The following is a 24,559-nucleotide window of genomic DNA, read 5'->3' on the forward strand; positions in this document are numbered from 1 at the left end:
CACATTGTAAATCAATAGGTGTTTATATATGGGGTGAAAAGTCCCGTGCCTAACAAAGAGAATACGTTTTCTTTTGTTCAAAATTAACTTAATTCATTAATGTAATTTCCCTCATGAAAAACGCAATCATTCCAGCGCCGCTCTAACATTTCAATACCACTTTCGTAGAAAGATTTATCTTTTGCATCAAAGTAGGCTTCAGTTTCAGCGATTACCTCCTAATTCGAGCGAAATTTCTTACCGGCGAGAATATTTTAAGGTCTGCGAACAGCCGGTAGTAGCTGGGATCCAAATCTGGCGAATACGGTGGATGTGAAAGCAATTCGAATTTCAGTTCATGTAGTTTTGTCACTATTTTGATTGACTTGTGACACGGTGCATTATCTTGATGAAACAAAACAGTGAGCAAACGTGGCACCCACTTTGAACAGAGCTTTCTCATAGTTAAATGTCCATGCAATATAAATCCAACACGTTCTTTGAATATCCTACGATGTCAGCTAACTAACGCAACTTCACTTTTCGATAATTCAAAACGATTTCGATGTTTTCTGGTGTTACCGCCTCATTTGGACGTCCACTGCGTTGTGTATCATCGGTGTCTCTACGGCCACGTTTGAAGTCAGCAATCCATCGTTTTATTGTTGTTTCTGATGGAGTGGAGTTCCCATAACACTTTTCAAGCCATTGCTTGGCTCGAACGGTATTTTTCCCCTTCAAGGAGCAGTATAAAGTTAAATAAAACACGGAATTCTTTTTTATCCATTATTTTGAAAATAACAAAAACAGCGTCACGATGAAATATCATGAAATTTTAACAGCTATCTTTTTAACGTTAGTACTAACGGCGGCCGCCGTAGCCGAGTGGGTTGGTGCGTGATTACCATTCGGAATTCACAGAGAGAACGTACGTTCGAATCTCGGTGAAACACCAAAATTAAGAAAAACATTTTTCTAATAGCGGTCGCCCCTCGGCAGGCAATGGCCTTTGTATTTCTGCCATGGAAAAGCCTCTCATAAAAAATATCTGCCGTTCGGAATCGGCTTAAAACTGTAGGTCCCTCCATTTGTGGAACAACATCAAGACGCACACCACTAATAGGAGGAGGAGCTCGGCCAAACACCCAAAAAGGGTGTCCGCGCCAACTATATACATATACTATATATGTATATATAACGAAGGCCATCTAAAAGGTGAAGTCCAAAATAAACAAGACTGGCGTCATAAAATTTGTTTTTGGTGGCGGCATCTTTTCAATGAGTTAGTGCGTTAGAAGTTACATCCCTAGCTGACTTCTAGTAAAAGCTTAGTGACATTTGGTTCAGTGGAAGCGAAGTTATTGCTTCTAAAGTGCCAGTATGTTTGTGTCATCGGTACAAAAATGAGTTTAGAACAAAGAGCTAATATCAAATTTTGTTTTAAAATCGGTAAAACATTTACCGAAACATTTGAATTGATGAAAAAAGTTTATGGTGATGATTGTCTATCTCGTGCCAAAGTTCATGAGAGGTTTACACGTTTCAGAGATGGTTGAGAGAACATAAATGACAATGAACATACGGGCCGCCGAAAATCTGTAACCACCGAAAACTCCATCGAAATTGTTCGTAAAATTATAAAAAATTAATGGAAACCATCGTTAAAATTCTTGAAATCGGAGTTGAATATCTCCAAACTTCGATTCATTCGATTATCTTGGGCTTACGAAAGGTCTGAGCACGTTTCAATCCGCACAAGTTAACTGAGGACCAAAAATTGCTCAGAATTCAACATTCGACAGACCTCATTAAAGAGGCGAGAAAAGAGGAGAACTTCCTTTACAACATTGTAACTAAACGTAGTGTTTCCAACATGACTGTGACCTGTGAACTTCTACCTATTCGGAAAATTGCATTTGGCCATGAAAGGAAAACGTTTTGCGTTCGTAAAGGCCATCAAAAAGGCTTGTACGGAGAACCTGAAGCACATTCCGGTCAATGACCTGAAAAACTCTTTAGACCGCGCAAAACAGTGTATCGAGTGTATCGAGGGGATTATTTTGAATAACTAAATTCGAAGTTATCAGAACAAAGCGCCTGCCGTTTCTATTTTAGCTCAGTCTTTTTTATTTTGGACTTCACCTTGTATGTGTTAGGTCATGGAATTTTCAGTCCATGTGTTATATTTAATTGTCGCTTATCCTCTTTTTACACGCATTGTTAGGTCACCCGCCTTATTCTTCGAATCATATCTGGTGCGGCTTTTACATATATGTTTCTGAAAATGAAATCTGCAATGAAAGTAAAAGTAAAATTAAAATTGAAATGTACTTAATCACAATTTTGAAGTGACGTTGTAGAGACAGTGAAGCCGTTGGTGAAGTTGATGATAAGTAAATATGTACGAAATCGAAATAAAATGTTTACCGTGGCAGCCTCGTTACATAATGCCCATGCCTCGTATTTTATTTAGCCTCAGTTAATGGACAATTAGCTTTTAATATTCGTAATTTAATATTTTTGTATTTTGAATAACTTTTACAGCCCCTGAGGTGCTGCGCAATAAGGGCTACAACCGTTCACTGGATATGTGGAGTGTTGGTGTTATCATTTACGTCAGCCTCAGCGGCACATTCCCCTTTAACGAGGAGGAAGACATTAATGATCAGATACAAAACGCCGCTTTTATGTATCCGCCAAACCCATGGAAGGAGATCTCATCAAATGGTATGGCAATCAAGCAAATTACACTTATAAGCTATTTAGATACATATGTACGAGTACATATATGCACGCATAACTTTTCTTTATTTTTTCAGCCATCGACCTAATTAACAATCTGCTGCAGGTGAAGCAACGCAAACGCTACACTGTCGATAAGAGTTTGCAGCACTACTGGCTGCAGGATAAGCAAACCTATCGGGACTTGCGGAATTTAGAAGGTCAGGTTGGTACACGCTATCTAACGCATGAGGCGGATGACATACGATGGGCCAGCAGTGGTGACACCTGACCTGTTGTAGTAGAAAGCAAAGCCATTACCCGACAAGGCGAACAAGAAGGCGAGTTCCAAAAGAAAGAGCAACAGCAAAAGCAACAAATTCTAGAAATGTCAGCCAATGAACAACAGCGGCCCCGCCAACGCCAAAAGTTATCCATACAACAACAATCACAGCAACACCAGCATATCGATGCTGAGGCTTGCGGTTGTCGCAGTTTACCCGGTACACCGAAAGTGGAAGCTATTGGCGATAAGGCTATAAAATGGGTGCGCGGGCATTTGTGTCGAAATGTGAAATGAGATGCATGCCAATAAAAAAGCTAAAAATATTACATAAATAAATAATAAAATAGAAAAAAATAGTAAAACAAATACATTAACTCAAGCAACATTTTGGTCAAAATTTCTGAATATTTAAGTGATCTAACTTCTTATAACTACTCTAACGTACTTCATACGCATATGTTTACTTAGAAATATATGAAATACATACTCTCTTAAGTGCCCCAATAGACAAGATAGTTTCTTTACAAATTTTTCTATTACAATACGAACAATATAAGAATGAAGAATCGAAATATACATTGTATGTGTGAGTGTTGCTATTTCGTGAACTTTGATAGGTCATAACTACATATGAACTGGTATGAGTATGTTTACATGTATTGAAATTTGTTGAATTTTCCTCTAAACAGTACCTTACACGATTTTCGTATGGAATTGTAATTTACAAAGCGTTATATATACACACATACGTATAACTTTTATGATTACTTATAATAAAGGAATGAGTATAAATTAATAATGAATATGAATCAAATTAAATTAATTATTAATACTTACAATATACACATGCAGATATGTATGCATGTATGTATATATATAATTAGATTGCCAAGGCGTACAAATTCCAAATGCTTACAACAACTGAACCAATGTGCTAAATTTTTTCTCCGCTATTCTGTAACTCAGCTCTAGTTCCGTATGAAACTTAAATGTATACATACATACATAGGTTTAACAAATGTTATATTTACATAATTGATTACATAGGGTTCGTGCTATGTATTCTATGTAAAACTCTTAAGGTCGTTAAGATCAGTCTTATGAAATAAAGTGTTATTATTATGATGCTCATCTTTATTTTTGAAATAAATATTAGAAATTTTGCTATTATGCAAAAGATAAAAGTAGATTTTGATTTACGAAAATGTATTGTATGTAAATGCTACATAGTTTAGAGATGCCGATGAAGGTGCTTTCTAGCTGGCTTGCAATTTTTTCGGAGCGTTATTTTATTTATTTGTTTATTTATTTGTCTACACAGGTTCTTACCCACTACTAGGTTAATTCTTCTTCTTCTTCTTCTTCGTCTTCTTCTTCTTCTTAGTTTCACAATCCGTGGTGGACCATAGCTTCATCAACAATTTTTCTCCACTTTATTCTATCCATGGCCACATCTCTCCAGTTGTGTACGTTCATTTGCTTAAGATCTGATCCGACATCATCTAACCATCGATTTCGCGGGCGTCCTCTTTTTCTTCCTCCAATGGGTGTTAAAATAAAAGCTTTCCTAGCATTTCGCTCTTTCGGCATGCGCAGTACGTGCCCAATCCATCTAATTCGTTGAGCTTTGATAAAACGTATTACATTTTGTCTTTCCATATACATATGTTGGCTGACCGAATCATGTATTTGGTTTTCTCGGTATTTACATGTAGTCCCAGAGCTTTTGCATTTTAATCAATAAATTTTGAGACGCGTGTAAGAGTGTTTCTGTCTTTAGCCATAATAAGAATATCATCAGCGTAGGCACATATCTGAAAATCATTAATAAATAAAGTTCCATTCGTGTTTATTTCTTGAGCAGTCGTGTGTAGCATTAAATTGAATACTAAACATGACAATGCGTCTCCTTGTTTTACTCCGGATATGATTTCGAATGGGTCTGATAGGCTTCCTTGCACCAGTACCTTACTTGTTGTGTTCGACAATGTACAGAGAATCAAATTAATTAACTTCAAAGGTATTCCAATTTTCTGAAAGCAGTATTTTATTTGTTTTCTACATATTTATACTGTCAAATGCCTGTTTGAAGTCAACAAAGAGGCAAAATATTATATATCAATTTTATATTCGTAAAACTTTTCGAATATCTGGTGGACAGTAAAACCTTTATCAATCGTTGAGCGGTTGTTTCTAAAACCACATTGGTAATCGTCTAGGATGTCTTTAGCATAAACATTCAGTCTTTCAAATAGAATGTTAGTAAATACTTTATAACCTGTATTAAGTAAAGATATGCCTCTGTAATTTTGGCATTCAGTTGTATGTCCTTTTTTGTGTATAGGTACTATTATGCTTGATGCCCATCCAGTGGGTATTTCATTTGAATGCCATATTTGGTTTGCTAAGGTGAATATTTGTTTATGTAGTTCATGTCCACCATATTTCAAAAGTTCTGCGGGTATTTCATCTTCACCACAGCTTTTATGGTTTTTAAGTTTTCTTATAGCCAATAGTACTTCGTCAAAGCTAGGTTCTTCAACATAGATTTCGGCCGTATGTACTACTTGTATTATCGTAGCTTTCTTTGTTAAGTAGGTCGTTAAAATATTCTTTCCATCTATCTATTGTTGTTTTTCGCTGATTATGGAACCATCCTTTGCTTTGCATATATTTTTTCGAGGTTGAAATGTTTTAGTCTGTGTTTTGATGTTCTAATACACAGCTCTAACGGTTTTGTTTCTAAAATCGCTTTCAATTTGTTCAAGTTGTCGCTTCATGTATGTTTTTTTCTTTTTTCGCATTATTTTCTTAGCTTCCTTCCTTTTATTTTCATAATATAATCTATTTGTACGTGTGTTTCTTTCCATATATTTTATTCTAGCTTCCTTTTTCGCATAATTAGCTGATCTGCATTCCTCATCATACCATTCGTTCATTACTGATCTCTTCTCTCCAATAGTATTCTTTGCGGTTAATTACAGATTTTAAATAAATTCAACTTAAAGTTAAATAAAAACTCGAACAATTTTGGGTCACCATGAAGCACCTTGTTGGACCGCAATATTGCAGCCGAAAATATTGCTGTTATAGCCGAAAGTGTCAGAGAAATCTTCGAAGTTTCTGCGAATAAGCCCAATCATTGAAAATACTTTAGACACATGCTGCACAAAAGTTAGTTTCGAATCGAAAATCAGACCGCAGTCTTTTATCTTATTATTATTATTATTTCAATATCATGCCATCCATATTGTAATTGAAAGTATAACGACTAGCCCTCCTAGAATATGGCACAATTGTCTACGTCAATTTGAAGATTACTGTGGTCAGTAACGTTACGGATTCTCAAAAACAACTTCACATCATCTGCGAACAGTAAACATTTCGCTTTAAGAAAATGAATTGGTAAATCACTAATAGAAATGAGAAACTACAGTGGACAGCCGTGTGTTCCCTGAGTTATGCCAGACCACATGTTTATTATTCCGGACGATTAGACGGTACCCGTTTTAACACAAAACTTCCTCCTTTCTACAAAAAACGACTGAAAAAATTTGAAAGTGATCCTTTAGTTCCGACGGCAGAGAGTTTATTCATAAGAAAAGTAGCATCCACTTTGTCGAAGGATTTTCGAAAACCTGTATAAATAGCATCAAATTGGGCTTGATCTTCAAATGCATTGATAATTTTATTGGAAATTAATGTAAGATTAGTGCAGGTAGATTTTAGTGGCATAAAACCGTGCTGGCATTTCGATATTGAGGAATATACCTGATGAAAAAGTTTTATTTTAAGCACGAAATCAAAAGCTTCGAAAAAGTACTTTGTTGGGTCTGTAATGGCATATATTATAACGACAGCCTGATTTATGAATAGGAAAAATTGAACATAATTTGCAAGGATCCAAAAAAATGCGTTATCTATACATTTATTAAAAAGTTTATTTATTGGGATAGATACATATGAAAGTTGAAAATAGTTTGAAAAAATGAAAGCAAGATCCTCATTATTTTTCTTTCTAAAAAGTGGCTTGTAAGTTAACTCTGCTAAACTTGTTGTTGGATGTGAGCAAATAATGTAAAGGGTTTTTCAAAAGTGGTGCCTAGATGCCGGTAGGGAATAAATCCTAGGCGGTCACTTTTTTATGTCATCTTGACATTCGCCAATTTTAAACGATAGAACAACGCGATAAAATTGTTGAAAATGATGAAAATGGTCGGTCTTTAAAAACAACACTTCGCAAAATCCGTGATTTTTTTTTTGGCAAACAATCGTCCGAATGAGTCGACAATTCAAAGTTTTGTGAAAAAATTCTAAGAAACTGGTTCAGGAGAGTATCTAAAAAGGACTGGCAGACCACAACCGGATGTTCTGTTGAGAATATTGCTGCTGTAGTACAAAGTGTTGCTGAACAATCTTCAACATCGATATCTCGACATTCTCGACAGTTACGTATTTATGAATTGAATGTTTGGCACCAGATTTAAGTCTCCGGTTAGACTTCGTAACCCAACTACTACCAGTTGAACTTCCATACAGCTGGAAACTGGTGGAGGTACAATACAATGGTTCGTTCGTTCGTTGATTTTCTATAAAAGCCGTTGAGACGAAATATATTTTCAGAATTAGAAAACAGCCGCTTTGCCTTGTAGACTGAAAAGCTAATCAGATTGGAGGTACCTTTTCCGATAGGGGTTTTTTGACAGATTACTCGACTACTGTTAAACTGAATACATAATTTTTTTGAGTATTCATTGGCATTTCATCATGGAAAGACTTACTCCTCAACAACGCCAACATTGCCATATTTGGGCTGAAGAGCAAACCGTTGCCATTCAAGAACAGCCATTACATCCATTGAAAACAACCATTTGGTGTGACCTATGGGCTGAAGGAATCATCGGTCTATATTTCTTTAAAGACGAGTCTGGCGCCAATACAACAGTGAATGGTGAACGCCAAAGCGCTATGATAAACGACTTTTTGATGCCGGAAATTGAAGCCCGTGATCTCCACAACATTTAGTTCCAACCAGACGGCGCTATTTGGTACGCAGTCCGTAAAACAATGGATTTACTGCGTCGTGTTTTTGGTGAGCAATTTATCTCTCGCCTCTGACCAGTGGATTGGCCAGCAAGATTGTGTGATATCACACCTTTGGACTTTTATTTGTGGAGGTATGTAAAGTCTAAATGCTTTGTGGATAAACCAACTTCAATTGAGGCATTGGAAGCTAACTTTAGTAATGGTTATTCTCGAGATACCGACCGAAGTCCTCCAGCGAGTCATTCAAAATTGGTGTTTACAGATGGCCAAATTACGGGGCAGTTGGGGCCAACATTTGAAAGGGATTATCTTTAAATAATAATAAAGATTTCCCTTAAAAAATAATAAAAATTTACCGATTAAACTAGAATTTTCGTTTTTTATTTTAATGTAAAATCCGATACCTCTAAATTTATCACCCTTTTCATATGTATATGTTTGGCATCTGTATGTGTTTATGAAGCAAGAGTGTTTTTCAGACGAATGTCAACAGCCTGACGGCAGCACCAAGTACATATGAACTATAGAGCTCATATTCAAAATCTATATTAACTAGTGCTGTTTTTCGACCCGCATTCTGTACTAACACACATATATACATATATACTTATTTAATATACCGTATGTATGTTTGAAAAGTCACTGAGCTTTATGAAAATTAATTATTGTTACTGGTGCATTGGCTCGCAACGGTTGACATTCTAGAAATGCGAACGTAAAAACCAAAAGGCGTGAAATGCGCGCAACGCTGGCGCAAAGAGATTTGTATACTTTTTCTTACATGAGTATGTCACTTGTCTTACCAAATTAAAACTCTTCATTCAACATTTGTATGTAGAATGAAAATTTCTTTCAGTTCTTAAGCAGCTTTGGGCGCACCAAAATGTTGATTCTGCAATTAAGTGTTTTCTTACTTATAATTTCAATAAGAATTCAAGCTAATAGGACAGTGTCTGCCCCTAACACGTCTACCAAGAGAACCTTACAACACTTCGCTACCGAAGATACGACAACACCTAGCCCCGAATGGCTAGAATATCAACGTGAACGCTTCGGCAACACAAAGGACATAGAGAGTTTAAAAAAATTGCTTGATCCTTCTTCACAACTCTTAAAAAATAAACCTCTGTTAGATAGATCAGACCAGAACGTGATGAAGCAGGAAGCAACAACAACTCAAAAGGATAATGCGCATAGTGCGACAATAGTTGAGCAGGTACCAAATGCGGATGAACCGCAGAAGGCCGAGGAAGTAAGTGACGACGAGAGAGAAGAAGATGAAGAGATAAGATCTAAACAAGAAAGCACGAATATTTTTTCTTATGTGGTAGAAGGCATGCAATATCCATCGCTGCGAGGATTCCTCAATTTTTTAAAAAGTGTGCAGCGTAGCTGGGTCAAGCAATCAAGATTGTCGATCGAACAAAAAATTAATAAATTAAAGCGATTGAAAAATAAAATGATGCACTTAATTGGTAAAACTTGAGAAAGCAAGATTTTCTCTACGAAACTAAATGTTAAATATAAGAATAATATATTTTATCTGTTTCGGCTCTTACAGAAGATCAATTCAATATGATTTGGACGCCAAAGGTACATATGCGCCGCAAACGAGGTTTATTGGATGAATCCAATCTCAACTTTCCTCCAGAGGCAGCCTTAATGAGTATCAACTTTTTGACCTTCGCGGTTTTTTTAATTAAATTGGTACTAGTGAGTATTCAAACTTAACTATTTTAACGTAAAAAATGTTTTCAAAATAAACTTTTTGTATTAAATAAATATTGAAAATTATTATTCGAATCTATTACAGCAAGTGGTGCACATAATTAAAAGTAAACATTACACTCTGAGTGGATTTGGTTTCAGTAGTGCCGATACGATGACAAAAGCTACATAAATATTAAAAATGTTATTAGAAAAAATAAATAAATGTGTGACTTAACTTACCATTAATCGATGTTGTATGTATTTGCGTTTCATATTCACAAATAAAATTTACTTCCAATAGTTTCACAGGATTATCGAGCTAGCACTGTTTTTTATTATTGATCATTGTTATATTGTACATATGAATTTAGATTTATCTTCAGTTATTTTAGTTTTTATTTAAGACTTTAATTTACTAATTTTCTCAGGCCAACTACTTAATTTCAAACACAATTTTAATTTAACATATTATATATATAGTATACTAGGCTGCTCAATAAGTTTTGCGGTTTGGTAAGAAAAACAAAATTGTATGGTTTGAAATACACTTTATTATTCAGTATAGTCCCACTGAACATCAAATTTATCAAAACAAAATTCACATCCCAAAAAACTGAGCACAAACTCGTTTGGGAGACGAAGAACCGGATTCACACTACTCTTTAGCCTCTTCTTTTGATTTAAGATAATAGTGATAGACCCGAATCTCTTCCATAGTGATGAATCGACGCAACAAATCCACTTTATCCTTTCGATGTTGCTGAGAAAGTCGCATTCAAATGTTTTTTTTTTGTTCCGTTGTTAGCGAATGCGCCGCCCTACAGCTTTCTGAGCCCAAAGCTTCAATTAAAATACTACTCCCACTCTACACGAAACACCTGGCCCCAGCCCCACAGCAGCATGGCTTCCGACGAGTGCACAGTGCCACCACAGCACTCACCGTCATAAACTGCGGGCTTAACCAAAACCACCCCAGCGAGAGGACTGCCCTAGTAGCGCTGGACTTGAAGAAGGCTTTCGAGTCTGTCAGCCATTCCACGCGAGGGTTGAAGAAGTGCCCCGCTAACTATCTGATTTTTCGAAACCAAGCATGCAAACAGAGTAAGATGAAGCAAAGTTTTCCGCAGGGTGGTGGCCTTTCCCCCTTGCTGTTCAAATTCTATATATCGAAGATCCCCCAGCCCCCATAAGGAATTTCCCTGGTCTCTTACGCTGACGATTGCACAATAATGGCGTCCGTCCTGACATTGATAGCCTGTGTGCCAAAGTGAGCGATTGCCTCAAATATCTTTCTGGCTTTTAAATTGCGAGGAATCAACAACTTTCCTCCACAAAGTTCACGGCGACCCTCTTCATCCCCTGGATTTAGGAGGTCAAAGTTGATTTTTTTTATAGTTTTTTAGTTTTTAATTAAAATAAACGAAATAATATACAATTAAATAATATACAATAATACAATACAAGTTTCACTTTACATGATTACATTTTACAACTATTGCTAACCAGTAAAGAAGTACAACAAACTGCTCAGTAAACAGTTTCTGCTAAAGTGCTATCGCAAGTTTCACCCATGTAGACACCTGGGTGGCACCTCTTCAATTACGCCGACGAGATCCAGGACAAAACGAATAGACAACGACAGTGTTTAGACAGACAATAAACGGCATTCATCGAGAGACCCTTACTACCTTCTTAAGCTCCTGACTCCTGGATGCCGTAATTGGAGTCCAACCACCACCTACAGTAGATGAAGAGCTCCAATTTGCCCGAGAGACCCGCGTAACCTTGGCACAATTACGTTCTGGATATTGTAGCAGATTGAACTTCTACTTATCCAGAATTGACCCCGACATACCAAACATATGTCCAGCATGTGAAGGTACCCCATACGACACTAGCCACCTTTTCACATGCCCCGCTAAACCTACCCCCTCTCCCTCTTGACCCAACCTGTCGAAACAGCAAGTTTCCTTGGCCTACCTTTAGATAAGTTAAGCGAAGACGACTGGTAATTTACACTACACTGGCAGGGTTTAGTATTGCTGCTACAACAACAACAACATGCCAAACCACTCATGTAACACCCCTCTCCCTCTGGACCCCACCTGTCGAAACAGAAAGTTTCCTGGACCTTCCTTTGGATCTTCCTCGTCAGACGATGACGACCGGTGATTTATACTACACTGACAGAGTTTAGTATTGTTGCTACAACCACAACAGCGCTTATACTAAATTTCGTTCAGTCACGACGATAAAGTCCTGCCATTCTGTCCTGATCTTCCTTATATTTATTTTAAGCCTGCCTAAAGGTATCAGAATTGTTTTATTGCGAAAATTAAATAAAAATAATTCCAAAAAAATGTGTGTAATAATTATTACTGAAGGTGAAAATTAATATGTTTTCAGTTAATGTATTATTTATTATATGTATTTGTGTTACAAATAGGTCAGTACAGAAATACCATAAATTTGTTTATGCAAATTTGACTTGTCATCTCTTTTCGTTTTCAATAAGGGCCCTCAGACCGAGTTCAGTAACGTTACAGTTTGGTATTCGATAACTCGATAAATTATCTAAAGAATAATGCACTTAGGGGGCGTCCATAAATTACGTGAGGTGTTTTTTTTCAATTTTCTGAACCTCCCTCCCCCCCTGGTGAGATGTCGTGAGATTTTATTCAACCCCCTCCCCCATCCCCCAATCTCACGTGAGATTTTTCAAAATGTGGGTTTCTTATGTAAACGCGTTGGATTGTTATTGTAAAAAGAAAAAAAAGTTGCTTCGTGCTTTTATTTACGACTAGTTAAGACTAGTAATCAATATTGCTGAGAGTTATAAGTGTAATAATAATTTAACAATAGAAGACTTAAATCGTAACTACTGCGATTAAAAAAAGAATATCTACTCTAATTCAGTCCATGGAGAATCATGCGCGGTTTCAAGAGAGACTATTGGGACCAACATGTCCATATGATTTTCAGTAAAATTATGTGCTCCTTCAACTTCGTTCTAATCTAGCCACTCTAAGCCGTTGACGCTTGCGCGCAGTAACTCATTAGCTCGTCTTGTGACAATCCGTGAGGGTCGCACTTTGCGGAACATACGCGCTTGCTTAGCTGGTGCAATGTGAGCTGCTCGCCTGTGCTCTGCAGCTCTTGTGATAGATGCGAAGTAAATACCGCATGTACTGTAGCATATTTTCTCTAAATCATCACGTATACTTGGGCAATAGAGATCAATAGGCGTGCTGATGAAGGCATTCAGCGGTTCAATCGGTACGCGTATTAGAAATGGTCGAAGTATGAATGAAACTATTTTCTTTTGAACGAATTAGTGAATGATCTTAATCATACTACGATTACGCTTGAGATTAAATCTTAAGCATGTACAATTTTTTTGTTTCAATCAGAAAAAAATTGCGTGATATTTGCCGAGACCCCCCCTCTCTCCAACGTAAGATTAGATGAGATTTGACTCGAACCCCCCGCTCCCCCCTTAAACATCTCACGTAATTTATGGACGCCCCCTTATGTCTTTTCCATTCTCCATAGATAATAAGATGTGAAACTCTTTCATTTTGAGAGAGAGCGCGCCCATGAGGACGTTTCAAAACTTGGCAGCCCTCACACATTATGGGATTTTGAGCAGCTGATAAGCGAAATGGCAGGCTGCCAGAAGAAACGCGCCAAAAATAACTGACGAAAACAGTTCCTTTTTGCTTAATGGAGAAATGACGTGTTGAAATGTCTATAATTATTTGTCTTAAAATTAGTTCAATTGAAATGTAATAATTTGAATTGAAGTGAGTTCGTAGAATCCAAAGCTCGTTATATCCTTTTCGACTTCTACTTTTAATTAGTCTTATGTACATAATGTAATTTTATTGAAAACTGTGTGTTGGTTTATGTAAATTTGTATATACGTAAATATTCTATGGTTGAAAAGCGTAGGTAAGGAAATTGAATTTGTGTTTGAGATATTTTACAAAAATTAAAAGTAATCTGCTTTAAGGGAGGGGTCTAGGGTTGGAGCATTTTTTTTAATGAATTTTTGAGACTTTGCTTTAGAGATATGAATAGTGAAAATGTATATTATTTAAACTTTTTGTACATTATAAAGCATCATTTCAACAATATTGTACTAAATTTTTGTAAGAAAATATCGGGAAATAAGCCGGTGAGGTAACTTTTCCGAAAACGCCTTTTCCAAAAGGTGATTTGAGGTGACTATCGTATCTAGTTGTAGAATCACCTGAAATAAAAAAAACAGAATTATTTGGTTAAATTATCACCAAAACCTCCCCCCCCCACTGGCTCCGATTTTTTTTTTTTCATTTTTACGTTGCCAGCGCGTTTTTGAAGCAAAAAGTGCGATTTTCACTGATTTTTTCGCTGTATAAGTGGAAACCGCCCTTAATGTAAAACAAAAAAGTGAAAAATCTCTCAGTGGGGGGGAGGTATTTTATATATAGAAGTTGTATAGCAAATTTGAAAAGGATCGGTTAAATATTGTTGAAGTTCTAATAGTCACGGACTTTGAAAAAGTGGTTTCGAGAAAAACGCGTTTGAAAAAAACGCTCCTCTCCAAACGCTCGCAGCTGCCGCAGAGGAGTGGGGACAAAAACGTCTATAAATAGCCAATTCATGTTTCTACCGGTGTGGCAATATTGGAAAATGTTATAAAAAATGCACATTTTTCAGCGCTCTCACGAGAAAAAGAGTTTCACATCTAGTCATCTATGACGGATTTCAGATAACATTTTATGGTTACAATACCATTACCATTCACTTTGTAGTGAAATCTTTTCGTTTGCTATATTTGTGAGTACATGCCAAAATGAGCAATATTGAAATACTGTTGCCAATTATCAAAATTATGTACACAATAAACGCATATTTAATTTCATAATACTTACAGCTTGCAATTACCACTTTCCAAATATCCTCCCAAACTTGCAGAACTAAATCGTACATACATTTGTATTTTCGCTCTTCCTCTTTCAGTAACTCTCTGAGGCTCATTTTTCCAAAAAAACATTTTCTTTTTAAAGTATTAATATTTTACAGGTTTTCTTGTACAAATTGAATAAATATACAAGTTGTCATCAAGTGATCAGAAAAGCAACCTTGAGTGTTCAATCCGGCGGGGTAAATAGTGGATGAATGAATGTTAAAATAATGAATCTTAATTTTTTCCCGAGGTAAAAATAACCGAAAGAAATCCTTCCCCGTCGTAATTTTTTGCAATTCTATGCGTTTATATCTGTTCTCATTTTGAAAGCGGGTACCTGAAGCCCGTTACCCGCTGTCTGTTACAATTCTGCTTAGCACATAAGTACCCGCTAAGAGACTGAACCGATTTTCGGAGCACTAATGACATTTGCTTCACGTGTTGCCTCTACGGTCTGTTTTGTTTTACATCTAGTTATTTGTATAGTTTTTACTTAATATAAAGTCATGAAGGAAAAAGCTTCTATTGAAAAAGTGTATACGCGGAGCCGTACCACATCTTTACCAACATTGCGTAAGAACTTCAAATATGGCTGTACAATTCTTAATTGTCTAACTTCTAACACATAAACTAGTGAAATTTCAAAATGGTCAGTTGGCCGCCGTTAGCAAGGATGCTACCCAGTTCAGTCGCTTGTTGCAAAAGCGCGGAAAAGAATCACCGACGAACGTTGCAATGGTCACTACCAAGGATCAAATCTACCATGGCGTCGTAGATGCCAGTGAAGCAACTGCGCTCACAGATACTTACATCTGCGTGCGCAATAAAATTACAAATAAGGTGATTTAGATAAAGCTCCAGGAGATTGCATCAAATTAAAAGTAATATTCAATTTCAATAGGTGCGCATTATTCCTATCGAACAAGCTACACTAAGCAACCACATCTATAACACTCTTGAACAGAAGCCTTTGCTCGCCTTGACAGCTGAACACACTAAAACGATGCTAATGAAACAATTTGGAGGACGGAAAGCAGCGCGCTATGCTTATAATCAAGAAAATAATAAAGTGAATGTCGATGTGCTAAAGAACGATTTGGATAATACTGTGCGCGAGACTGAGTTCACTAATGATACGGATGAAAAACTAAATACGGAACATAACTTCGATATTTTGCGTCCAAAATTCAATAAAGATGCAAAGAAATTAGAAGAAATTTATGACATACGCGACATTGTGCCTGGCGAGCTTCTTGATCGATTGAATGAAGAATCGAAAGTAATATATTCTACCCCCCTGGACAAATTGCCGTGAGTATGATAAACTTTGTGCATACATTTAAATTTAAACTTTTATTTGTGTTGCTTTACAGAATTCAGTCGGATTACTTATGTAGTTGCGTAAAACGTATTCAAGACAGTTCCCCAACACCTGAGGGTTTCTTACATTTAAAATTGATCATTTACATGGATTGTTTGTTGAATTTGCTTAAAACGCGTGCACGTTCAATTAAATCCGTTGAACTCTCCGGTATCACAGAAAAGGCAGAAAATGATGTGCGCTCACGCTTTTCTGATCCTCATTCCAAGCCTTTGTAAGTTATTAAAAATATAAACTAATTTTCCGATTTATTCACACTTTTTACTTTTTTTTTAAGTTCACGTACGTCCCACACTTCGGAGAAGGCCTTATGCTATTTCATAGTTCTATCAGTGATTATTGGCGTCAACTATAGTGTCGATATGAATGTGCTGGCGCAAGAGCTAGGAATTTCAAAGCAAAGATTGATTAAGTTTGCCCACATTGTGAATGTGCATCGATCACCAAAGACCGATCTGTTTACATTGCGTTTACCCAGCAAAATGTCGGCCCTCCCGAGTGGCTTTAGTAAAAAGTCAAGAAAGTAATTTTTCGATGTTTAGCTGTAGGACGACCAAGAATTGGTTTTGACTTTTTATTATTCTTATGTATATGTGTAAAACAAATCACTCCGAAAATATTTTGTTCAATTAAACTTATGGTTGCATTTTAAACTGAATATATGAAAGTTAAAAATACATATGGTATACATACCGAATAAACACAAAGCGAACGTTCGAAAATAACTTAACCAACGTTCATAGTATGATATATTTGAAATACATTCACGAAATGGGTTAACCAAATTAGAACCATAGCAAGAAGAGAGAAGAGAGGCTTGATTAAAATTCGAAAATTATTGGAAAACAATTCGGAAACTAGGCCATTCACACAAAATGAACCCTTTGTTAAGCAATATTTTCTAACTTCGTTGTAAACTCCAATTCAGTTCATTCTCAAACGGAAATAAATCTCATTAAAATATCAATTCGAGACTAATCTGGATTGCGAGGTCACAACGAATGTAAAAATCATTAGATCACAACGATTCCGTTTTGTTGGAGAATAGCATAATATGTGCAAAACCGCTCGTATAAAGCTTCTTCTATTCTCTTGACGACCGAAGTGTTTATCAGCCAATCTATTTGCAAGATTTATTGTCACTATTCAGTGGACACTAAATCACATGAGTCCTCCATTAAAACAAAATATGTATATATATACGTGTACGTTGTATAGAGTTTTATCACATTTACATACATATGTACATTTCGTAATGCCAAGGTCAATCAAAAAATCGAAGGCAAAGTTAAAAGTAAAACTAAGCTACCTCGGTATGATTCATATTCATAGACATAAGAGTCATCAAAGCACATACGAAATATGTATGTATAGGTATGTCTACTGTTATGTATATTTGTATGCACGAGAATGTGTATATGGCGATGAGTACGAATTCATACATTAAAGTTGGCAATGCATATATAAATAGAAAAAAAGTGCTATGATATTTAGTAAAAGTTGCTGCAACGTTTGAAGCCACCACCAATTGAAAGAAATGTACTTATTTAATTAAAAGGAGCAAAGACTAGCATAATTATCCAAAGCTTTATCGCTGAGCGAGCTGAAGGGGTGGGTTTAAGGTATATCGCGTATGCCACTGTGCACTCTGGCAAGGTCGCAGTTTAAGCTGCTTAGATATCCAATTCCTTTGCATACAAGACATGCCTTGAGTATGGCACTGTTTATCTGAGCATTTAGTATTTTAAAATGCTACAATATCTAGAAAGCAATATGCTAAGCTCTCCGTCAAGTTTTTGGAGCCTATAAACTATTATCCAATTGTACTTGGTGTTGCAGCAGTTCACAAAACTGTGCCCAGTGCAGTGAAGCCATCGGTCGAAATCGGCATCCTCATCCAAAGGTAGAACCGGGAAACAAACTGTTCCGACAGGGTGTAGATAAATGGCAAAATACTATAGATTAGACTCCAATTCAAACAAATTAAAAACTATTTCCGTTAGTCCATTATCTAAAATTGCATTTATTGACGCAAAGCAATACGTATTTGGAATGTTCGTGGAAATAATTAGCTTAATCCAAAACACTAAGATTTTATTTTTTGAACGAAAATTGCATTAACTGAATTTACTTATAGACATTCTTTATTAATTACTCACATACGTATACTCCAAAACTTTCTTAAAAAAATACATTATCTGCGTTTATAAGTCAAATTTTGAATTAAATTACTAGTATGTAATTTAGAATTCCTGCTCTTTAACAGTGCCCCTGAACTCGTACATCAATCAAATTATTTTTCCATTTTCTTGTAATATTTATATTTAACGAATAAGGCCCTATCGACGCTTTTTTATTTAAATATAACTTGGGAAGCTATAAAAATAAACAATTAACACATTTTATTTTGTGATAAGCGGGATATTACTGTAAATTGGTTTGATAATATAATTTATTTAGCTTTATAAAGCATTTTATTGGAAAATCGTTAAAATTGTTGTTTTTTTTAAGTAGTTACTTCAATATTTATTTCCCTTTTCATCTCCGCAGAAAGCACTTAAAAAGTCTATAACCTCCCCTGGCTGGAGCCCCTTGGGGCAGCTCATCAATTGCGTTCATCATCGTTGTATCTTAAACAGCCAGACCAAACACCGATACTATACAATACATAGTTTTATTTTCCCAGCGAACGGTGCAGCTGCCATCTGTGTCGTTGTTCCAATAGCATGAGCTGGCTGTATGTAGACCAGCACCAGTTTTCTGCATAATCATAGCTGTAACAATGTATTTGTATGGTTTCTGCTCCTTGGTAAGCACACTTAGGCAATTCTCAACAACTTGTCCAGTCCAGTTGTTTACTTTGTCATGTTGGTAGGCGTTGCCACCGATGGTATTTTCAATTGCATCCTTAATTATTTTGCTTACGTCGTCCACAATAAACTGGCTTTCATCTCGGGCTTCTTCCATTTTTTACTTCTTTGTTGGACGCTTTGCAAAAATTTACTTTTCCGTAATTATTGTAATATCAGTTATAAGTAAATTGCAAAATTTGTCGAAGATTCCGGAATCTAGTGATTGGAAAAAATTAAGGCAACGTACCGATGTAGCGTTTTCCACTTTTGCTTTCTCTAAACTGACATTTGCTTTATTTTTCATAAGCTTCTTTCAATAACTTTGACGTCTTGTTTAAATGTGATGATTTCTTATCGTACTGTACAAATAAATGCTGCCGGACTAAATTTTCTTTGATTCTGACCATTAAACGAATGGAACTGTTAAAGTATAATATTATATTTTTAAATTAAAGGAACAAAATATATGTTTAAATTAAGTTTTTCGAGCCATTTTGAATTAAACAGATTGAATATCTTATATAATATTCATAATTATAAAAACTGTTTAGTACCGTACATGTTTACTAAACATGTGTATGCACCGCCACCCTGGTTGGTGTACTTGACCATTGAAAAAAACGACAATATACACACATATGCACCTTCTCAAGATTTGTTAAATCGTGTATTCTAGATAAGAACAAATTAGAAAATTTTAATGAGTACCTCTTCGTTTTATACCTCTGCAGAGGAAGCAATAGAGCGACAAGCTGACATTGAACAAGATGAAGTCACACCACCGCTCGAGCAGGTTTGGAATGGAACGCTATTAAAGATTTGTTGGGGATGGATAAGACAAAATGGTTATAAAAGGGTAAATGTATTTTCAATTATTATTGAAGTAATAAGTTGTAGAATTAAGTTGTTCTCCATTAGGTTTGTCTCCAATTTCCTGATCATTATTTGCCACATAGCAATGAGATCAGTGATAGCCTCAAAGCATTGTTCAAACCGGAGGGAGGTGCCACAGACATAAAATTCTTTGTTCTAGCCGACACATCCTATGGCAGTTGTTGTGTAGATGAGGTAGGTTTTGGATTTAATGATTCATTGTACGACAATAAAATATTGCAATAGATCGCCGCCGGACATGTCGAGGCAGACAGCCTAATACATTTCGGAAACGCCTGCCGTAGCAGGGTTTCCCGCCTGCCTGTGCTATACATGTATCCACAGTATCCCTTTGACATGAAGAATTTTATGGATAATTTGTCTGTCATAACTGATAGTGTCAAGGGTAAAGTTGTAATCATTTACCTAGATATAGGCTATCATCATTTGTTGGACAAACGCGTCGACGAGGCTGAGGAGGATTCTCTTTGCTGTAAGTGTAATCATTTGAAAAAACAAATGTCTTATTCCTAATAAATAACTACAATAAATATAAATAGATAAATTGAAGGAAATACTACCTTGTAAGGATTTGTTTGTTGAAGCCTATCCACCAGCAGAGGATGCGGCGGTAGAGCAAAAACAGCCAAGTGAGCCATTCTGCCTTTTTATAGGTGCAGAAAACGCACGATTTTCCAACCTATCAATCACCACACATGGTAACTGTTAACAAGGTTAACCTTACATTATAAAAAGTATATAATTTTTCCCGTTTTCTTTTTGGTTTTTGCAGCTTCCCAATGGTTTATCTATAAACCCGCAAGCAACACTATATTAGAGAAGAATCCTCTCACTGCGCAATACATCCGTCGACGTTATTATTACATTGAAAAATGTAAAGATGCTCAAACATTAGGATTAATCGTAGCCACTCTTACTGCCGAGGGTTACCTAAAAATTGTTTCACGTTTGCAAGAAATGGCGAAAGCTCGTGGTATAAAGACGCAAATTATTTCCGTGGGTCGTATAAACCCCGCTAAACTGGCCAACTTTTTGGAAATTGACTGTTTTGTATTGATAGGATGTCCATTCAATAACATATATAACTCCAAAGAATATTATAAACCCATTGTCTCGGTCTTCGAGGCCGAAATGGCACTTAACCCTGCTTGGTATATGAAATATCCCGAGGCATATGTAACCGATTTTAAGAAATTACTCCCGGAAGGAGAGAAATTTTTGGCATTTAACTCTGCGGATCTGCAGGAGCAGGATGTAAGCTTAGTAAGTGGCCGTGTTCGTGCAAATAATGCGGAGAGTGTGGAAGATGAGGGTGCTGGTGCTTTGAGTGAACAGCATCAAGCAGTTTCTGGGACAGAAAAAATGGGATTAATGATCAACAACACTGGCTTGACATTTGAGGATCGAACTTGGAAGGGACTGGATCCAGCATTGGGTTGTACGGAACCGGCCAAGCTAGAAAAAGGTCTCTGTGGTATACCAACTAATTATACACACGACTAGTTGCAATATACAATCTTTACATTTACGAGAATGTTTGGTGTTCTAAATAAGTATTCGTTTTACGGGTCTTTATATTAGAATAACGTGTCTCAATAAATTATATTATTAAATTAGTTTTATTTCATTATTGAAATTTGATTATGCAACTCTTGGTAATACATTTTCCAATTTTCCGTCAGGGACATATTTCAAAAGTTTTTCCTACAGCATTTAACTATACAATTATTTTTCGAATGTACACTAAGGGGCTTGTTCAGCTTTGGATATTATCTTCATATGGTTTTATTTTAGTTTCTCCCAAATTACACTAAATTGACCGAAGAAATTTATCGCCTTCGTAATTTAATTAGACTCTTAACCAGTACATCGATGAGCGGATTCTGTTGTATTCAGGCAGGTTCTCGACGGGGCCGACAGCAGCAACAGCAGGGCATCTGTCATAAATGTACTTCATGGCCACATCACGTACATTGCTAACGCTTACGGCATCAATGCGTTGCTCCAATTCGTGCAATGGAATACGACGATTGTAGCAGAGCATTTGACGACCAATATCTTCGCAAATAGGTGTGGTACCATCAAGTTGGAGCAACATGTTAGTCTTCAACAAATTCTTTGCGCGTTCGACTTCAGCCTCGGTCACCATTGTGCAGAGACGCATCCATTCGGTTTGCACATTAAACAACATGTCCTGAGTAAAAAAACTTTATTAGTACAGAAATATGGTAAAATTAATGCTAATATTACCTCGCACTGCAAAGGATCGCAAACGAAGTAGATACCCCACAAACCAGTGTCCTTGTAGCAGGTGTTGAACGATTGGAAACTGTGGCACAAATCTAGAATTTTGTATTAGTTTTAATTATTAGCATTGTATTTTTAAGTTGAGAAACTTACTGTCTTCAGCGCTGGCACGTGCCAAATTCGAAGCATTGTTAACTCCACCACCTTGAGAGCGATCCCAAGCCCCGATCAGAGTATTTGCAACCATCAAAGGGATATTATCCTGATCAGTCCAACCGCAGCCTTCTACAGCAATGGCAACGTGTGCAAGTGGCAATGAGTCGTCACGTACACGCACTTCCGAGCCGGTGAAACGACATGGTGTTACTACAGGTGGTTTGCCATTATAAGTGTTTTCCAAGCCACATAAATTCTGTTGCGCCAATTTAACCAGCTCGTCATGTTTAACTCCGCCAGCACCAGAAAGCACAATTCGGGAGGCTTTGTAATGAGTTGATATATATTCGGAGAGATCTTGCTTACCGATGCACCTACGCAAAATAAAATTAATTAAATTCCCCCAACACTTTGAATATTAAAATAAATAAATACTCACTTAATATTTTTTGTGGGTCCAAGAATGGTCTGGCCTAATGGGGTGCCTTGATAGGCGGTGGCGTGTAAGTGGTCGAACACTACTTCCTGCAAGTTGCTTTCAACTTCTTGCATTTCACGAAGAATAACTGATCGTTCACGTTCGATTTCGGATTCACCCAATTTGGAATTTTGAATGATATCGGCCAAAATTTCAACAGCTTTTGGGACATCTTTCGATAAACATTTAGCATAGAACACGGTCTGCTCGCGAGAGGTGTAAGCATTCAAATGTGCGCCTAAATTCTCAACTTCCAATTCTAAATCGGTCTGAGAACGTTTAGCAGTACCCTAAATATAAAAACAAAAGTATTGATTTTTCAACAGGTTATTAATCGTGAATATAACCTTGAAAGCCATATGTTCCAAAAAGTGTGCAACACCATTGTTCTTTTCTGTTTCCGAGCGAGATCCAGCATCGATCCAAAGACCAACAGTAGCAGTAGCGGCACCAGAGTCTTCACTAGCAACACGCAGTCCATTATCCAAACGGGTTACCTGGGTAGCTGGAATATTCACGAGAATCTTCTTAAGGCTGGCAGTTGCCTTATAGCGCTATCGTAAACGAGACGAAAGCAGAGAATTAAAACATAATCGGGACACATACAACACCTAACCTCAAAATAACAGAAATATGTAAAATGTAGGCAAATTTGTAAATATAAAAATTGTGGGAGAATTGAGTGTATCAATTATCTTTTGCATTAATTATTGATGTTCGGTAAATAAATTAAATATAATTAGAAGTATTCAATGGTTTTTCGCATTACGTAATGTGAAAAGGACAGATGTGGTGTAATATTCCACCCCCTTTATATTCACACCCTTATTTTCCAATAATCACTTACTTTTAAAATCTCAGCTCCTCTCGAGAGCTGGCGTAAATTCTGAGAAACAGAAAGGACTCGCAACGCCATCGTTCCAAATTGTTCTTTCAAAGAATTTGCTTAAAATATATTAAACAATTCGCCTCGACGACTTTACACAAACCAGACAGTAGAATTGGCACTTTAGCGATGTATCGAATTTGTTACTTTTTTGCATTTCTATCGACAGATTTTCTTACTATCGATAGTAGAAAATTGAAATCACTTGTACCAGCGTAAAGAACTTGGCTTGAGAACTAAAGTTTTAGATAATAATACGTTCACATATGCATTAATCACCCATAAATCCACCAAATTAATCTAACCGTTCACATATGGTAGATTACATGCAAAATTGACAATCAGCTGTCAATACTGCTTTGAGAGGTCTTTCTTCATAGAAATTATTTTGGTGGAATATTTCGGTGTTTTTGGTTTCTTTAATTATTAAGGAATAGCTAATTTAATTGCGCAATTGGCTACTAATAATAAACAGTTGGAGGAAATCCGTATGCGACGTTTACTGGGGTTGCAAAAAATTATGGCAATAATACGCATTCGAAATTCCATATTACATTTTATAGTAAGTAATAAGAGGACAAAACGTTTATGGGCACACGCTTTTTCTGTAAAATAAATAACAAAAATTTTATTAGAATTTTTTTTACAGGTCTGTTTGCTTTGCCGACATCCATTTTATTTAGTTTTAATAAAAATAATTATCGACAACACAGAAAACACAGGGTTGTATGTCAATAAGTATCGTTATTATCTGGGATTATTTTATAATACCAGATTTTGGGAGAGAAATTTTGTATGGGAAATCGCGCTTTTTAATTATGGATTTTGAGTTAAGCGTGAAAAAGTAGATCATCTACTTATATGTGGGCGTATTATAAGAAAAATGCATCATCTTTAGAGGCAATGAAATTTTAAAGAACAATCATTAGTAATAGTGGTGGCTACGATGAAAACAAAGAAATACTTAGATCT

At 36.3% G+C, this 24,559-nt stretch overlaps 6 protein-coding genes across 6 annotated transcripts in view; 4 read left to right on the plus strand and 2 right to left on the minus strand.

The window, feature by feature from the left end:
- Positions 1–4,119, plus strand: part of LOC128872000 (serine/threonine-protein kinase D3) — a 32,090-nt gene extending 27,971 nt beyond the window's left edge. Inside the window, exons 9-10 of the mRNA XM_054114248.1 lie at positions 2,524–2,706; positions 2,799–4,119. Of these exons, the coding sequence (XP_053970223.1) occupies positions 2,524–2,706; positions 2,799–2,992 (377 nt within the window). The 3' untranslated portion in view covers positions 2,993–4,119. The remainder of the gene's footprint in view (positions 1–2,523; positions 2,707–2,798) is intronic.
- Positions 4,120–8,909: 4,790 nt separating this feature from the next.
- LOC128858399 (uncharacterized) lies at positions 8,910–10,140 on the plus strand. The gene is made up of 3 exons (XM_054094657.1): positions 8,910–9,507; positions 9,594–9,745; positions 9,846–10,140. The coding sequence occupies exons 1-3, from the start codon at positions 8,916–8,918 to the stop codon at positions 9,930–9,932; spliced, it is 831 nt and encodes a 276-aa protein (XP_053950632.1). The 5' UTR covers positions 8,910–8,915; the 3' UTR covers positions 9,933–10,140.
- A 4,969-nt stretch (positions 10,141–15,109) lies between these two features.
- On the plus strand, positions 15,110–16,819 carry LOC128872001 (uncharacterized). Its single transcript, XM_054114249.1, has 5 exons — positions 15,110–15,266; positions 15,328–15,533; positions 15,595–16,004; positions 16,067–16,288; positions 16,352–16,819. Exons 1-5 carry the CDS (start codon positions 15,200–15,202, stop codon positions 16,599–16,601), a joined length of 1,155 nt encoding a protein of 384 aa, XP_053970224.1. The 5' UTR covers positions 15,110–15,199; the 3' UTR covers positions 16,602–16,819.
- A 1,377-nt stretch (positions 16,820–18,196) lies between these two features.
- LOC128872002 (dynein light chain Tctex-type) lies at positions 18,197–19,218 on the minus strand. Its single transcript, XM_054114250.1, has one exon. It carries the CDS (start codon positions 19,039–19,041, stop codon positions 18,706–18,708), a length of 336 nt encoding a protein of 111 aa, XP_053970225.1. The 5' UTR covers positions 19,042–19,218; the 3' UTR covers positions 18,197–18,705.
- A 303-nt stretch (positions 19,219–19,521) lies between these two features.
- On the plus strand, positions 19,522–21,436 carry LOC128872004 (2-(3-amino-3-carboxypropyl)histidine synthase subunit 2). Its single transcript, XM_054114251.1, has 5 exons — positions 19,522–19,782; positions 19,845–19,994; positions 20,046–20,292; positions 20,360–20,518; positions 20,593–21,436. Exons 1-5 carry the CDS (start codon positions 19,627–19,629, stop codon positions 21,321–21,323), a joined length of 1,443 nt encoding a protein of 480 aa, XP_053970226.1. The 5' UTR covers positions 19,522–19,626; the 3' UTR covers positions 21,324–21,436.
- On the minus strand, positions 21,421–23,720 carry LOC128872005 (mitochondrial-processing peptidase subunit beta). The gene is made up of 6 exons (XM_054114252.1): positions 23,549–23,720; positions 23,049–23,255; positions 22,663–22,991; positions 22,221–22,597; positions 22,071–22,162; positions 21,421–22,014 (listed from the first exon to the last, which is right to left on the minus strand). Exons 1-6 carry the CDS (start codon positions 23,615–23,617, stop codon positions 21,670–21,672), a joined length of 1,419 nt encoding a protein of 472 aa, XP_053970227.1. The 5' UTR covers positions 23,618–23,720; the 3' UTR covers positions 21,421–21,669.
- Between the last annotated feature and the right edge of the window lie 839 nt (positions 23,721–24,559).

The sequence above is a fragment of the Anastrepha ludens genome, chromosome 2, assembly GCF_028408465.1.
Source record: "Anastrepha ludens isolate Willacy chromosome 2, idAnaLude1.1, whole genome shotgun sequence".
In the NCBI taxonomy this organism is placed as follows: domain Eukaryota; kingdom Metazoa; phylum Arthropoda; class Insecta; order Diptera; family Tephritidae; genus Anastrepha; species Anastrepha ludens.

Coding starts and splice junctions, on each gene's coding strand:
- LOC128858399 (XM_054094657.1), top strand. CDS start 8,916: ATGTTGATTCTGCAATTAAGTGTTTTCTTACTTATAATTTCAATAAGA. Junction 9,508..9,593: donor TAAAATGATGCACTTAATTG/GTAAAACTTGAG, acceptor CGGCTCTTACAG/AAGATCAATTCAATATGATT. Junction 9,746..9,845: donor TTTTAATTAAATTGGTACTA/GTGAGTATTCAA, acceptor AATCTATTACAG/CAAGTGGTGCACATAATTAA.
- LOC128872001 (XM_054114249.1), top strand. CDS start 15,200: ATGAAGGAAAAAGCTTCTATTGAAAAAGTGTATACGCGGAGCCGTACC. Junction 15,534..15,594: donor GCAATAAAATTACAAATAAG/GTGATTTAGATA, acceptor CAATTTCAATAG/GTGCGCATTATTCCTATCGA. Junction 16,289..16,351: donor GATCCTCATTCCAAGCCTTT/GTAAGTTATTAA, acceptor TTTTTTTTTAAG/TTCACGTACGTCCCACACTT.
- LOC128872002 (XM_054114250.1), bottom strand. CDS start 19,041: ATGGAAGAAGCCCGAGATGAAAGCCAGTTTATTGTGGACGACGTAAGC.
- LOC128872004 (XM_054114251.1), top strand. CDS start 19,627: ATGAGTACCTCTTCGTTTTATACCTCTGCAGAGGAAGCAATAGAGCGA. Junction 20,293..20,359: donor TGAGGAGGATTCTCTTTGCT/GTAAGTGTAATC, acceptor AAATATAAATAG/ATAAATTGAAGGAAATACTA. Junction 20,519..20,592: donor CCTATCAATCACCACACATG/GTAACTGTTAAC, acceptor TGGTTTTTGCAG/CTTCCCAATGGTTTATCTAT.
- LOC128872005 (XM_054114252.1), bottom strand. CDS start 23,617: ATGGCGTTGCGAGTCCTTTCTGTTTCTCAGAATTTACGCCAGCTCTCG. Junction 22,992..23,048: donor TGGAACATATGGCTTTCAAG/GTTATATTCACG, acceptor TTTTATATTTAG/GGTACTGCTAAACGTTCTCA. Junction 22,163..22,220: donor ACGTGCCAGCGCTGAAGACA/GTAAGTTTCTCA, acceptor ACAAAATTCTAG/ATTTGTGCCACAGTTTCCAA.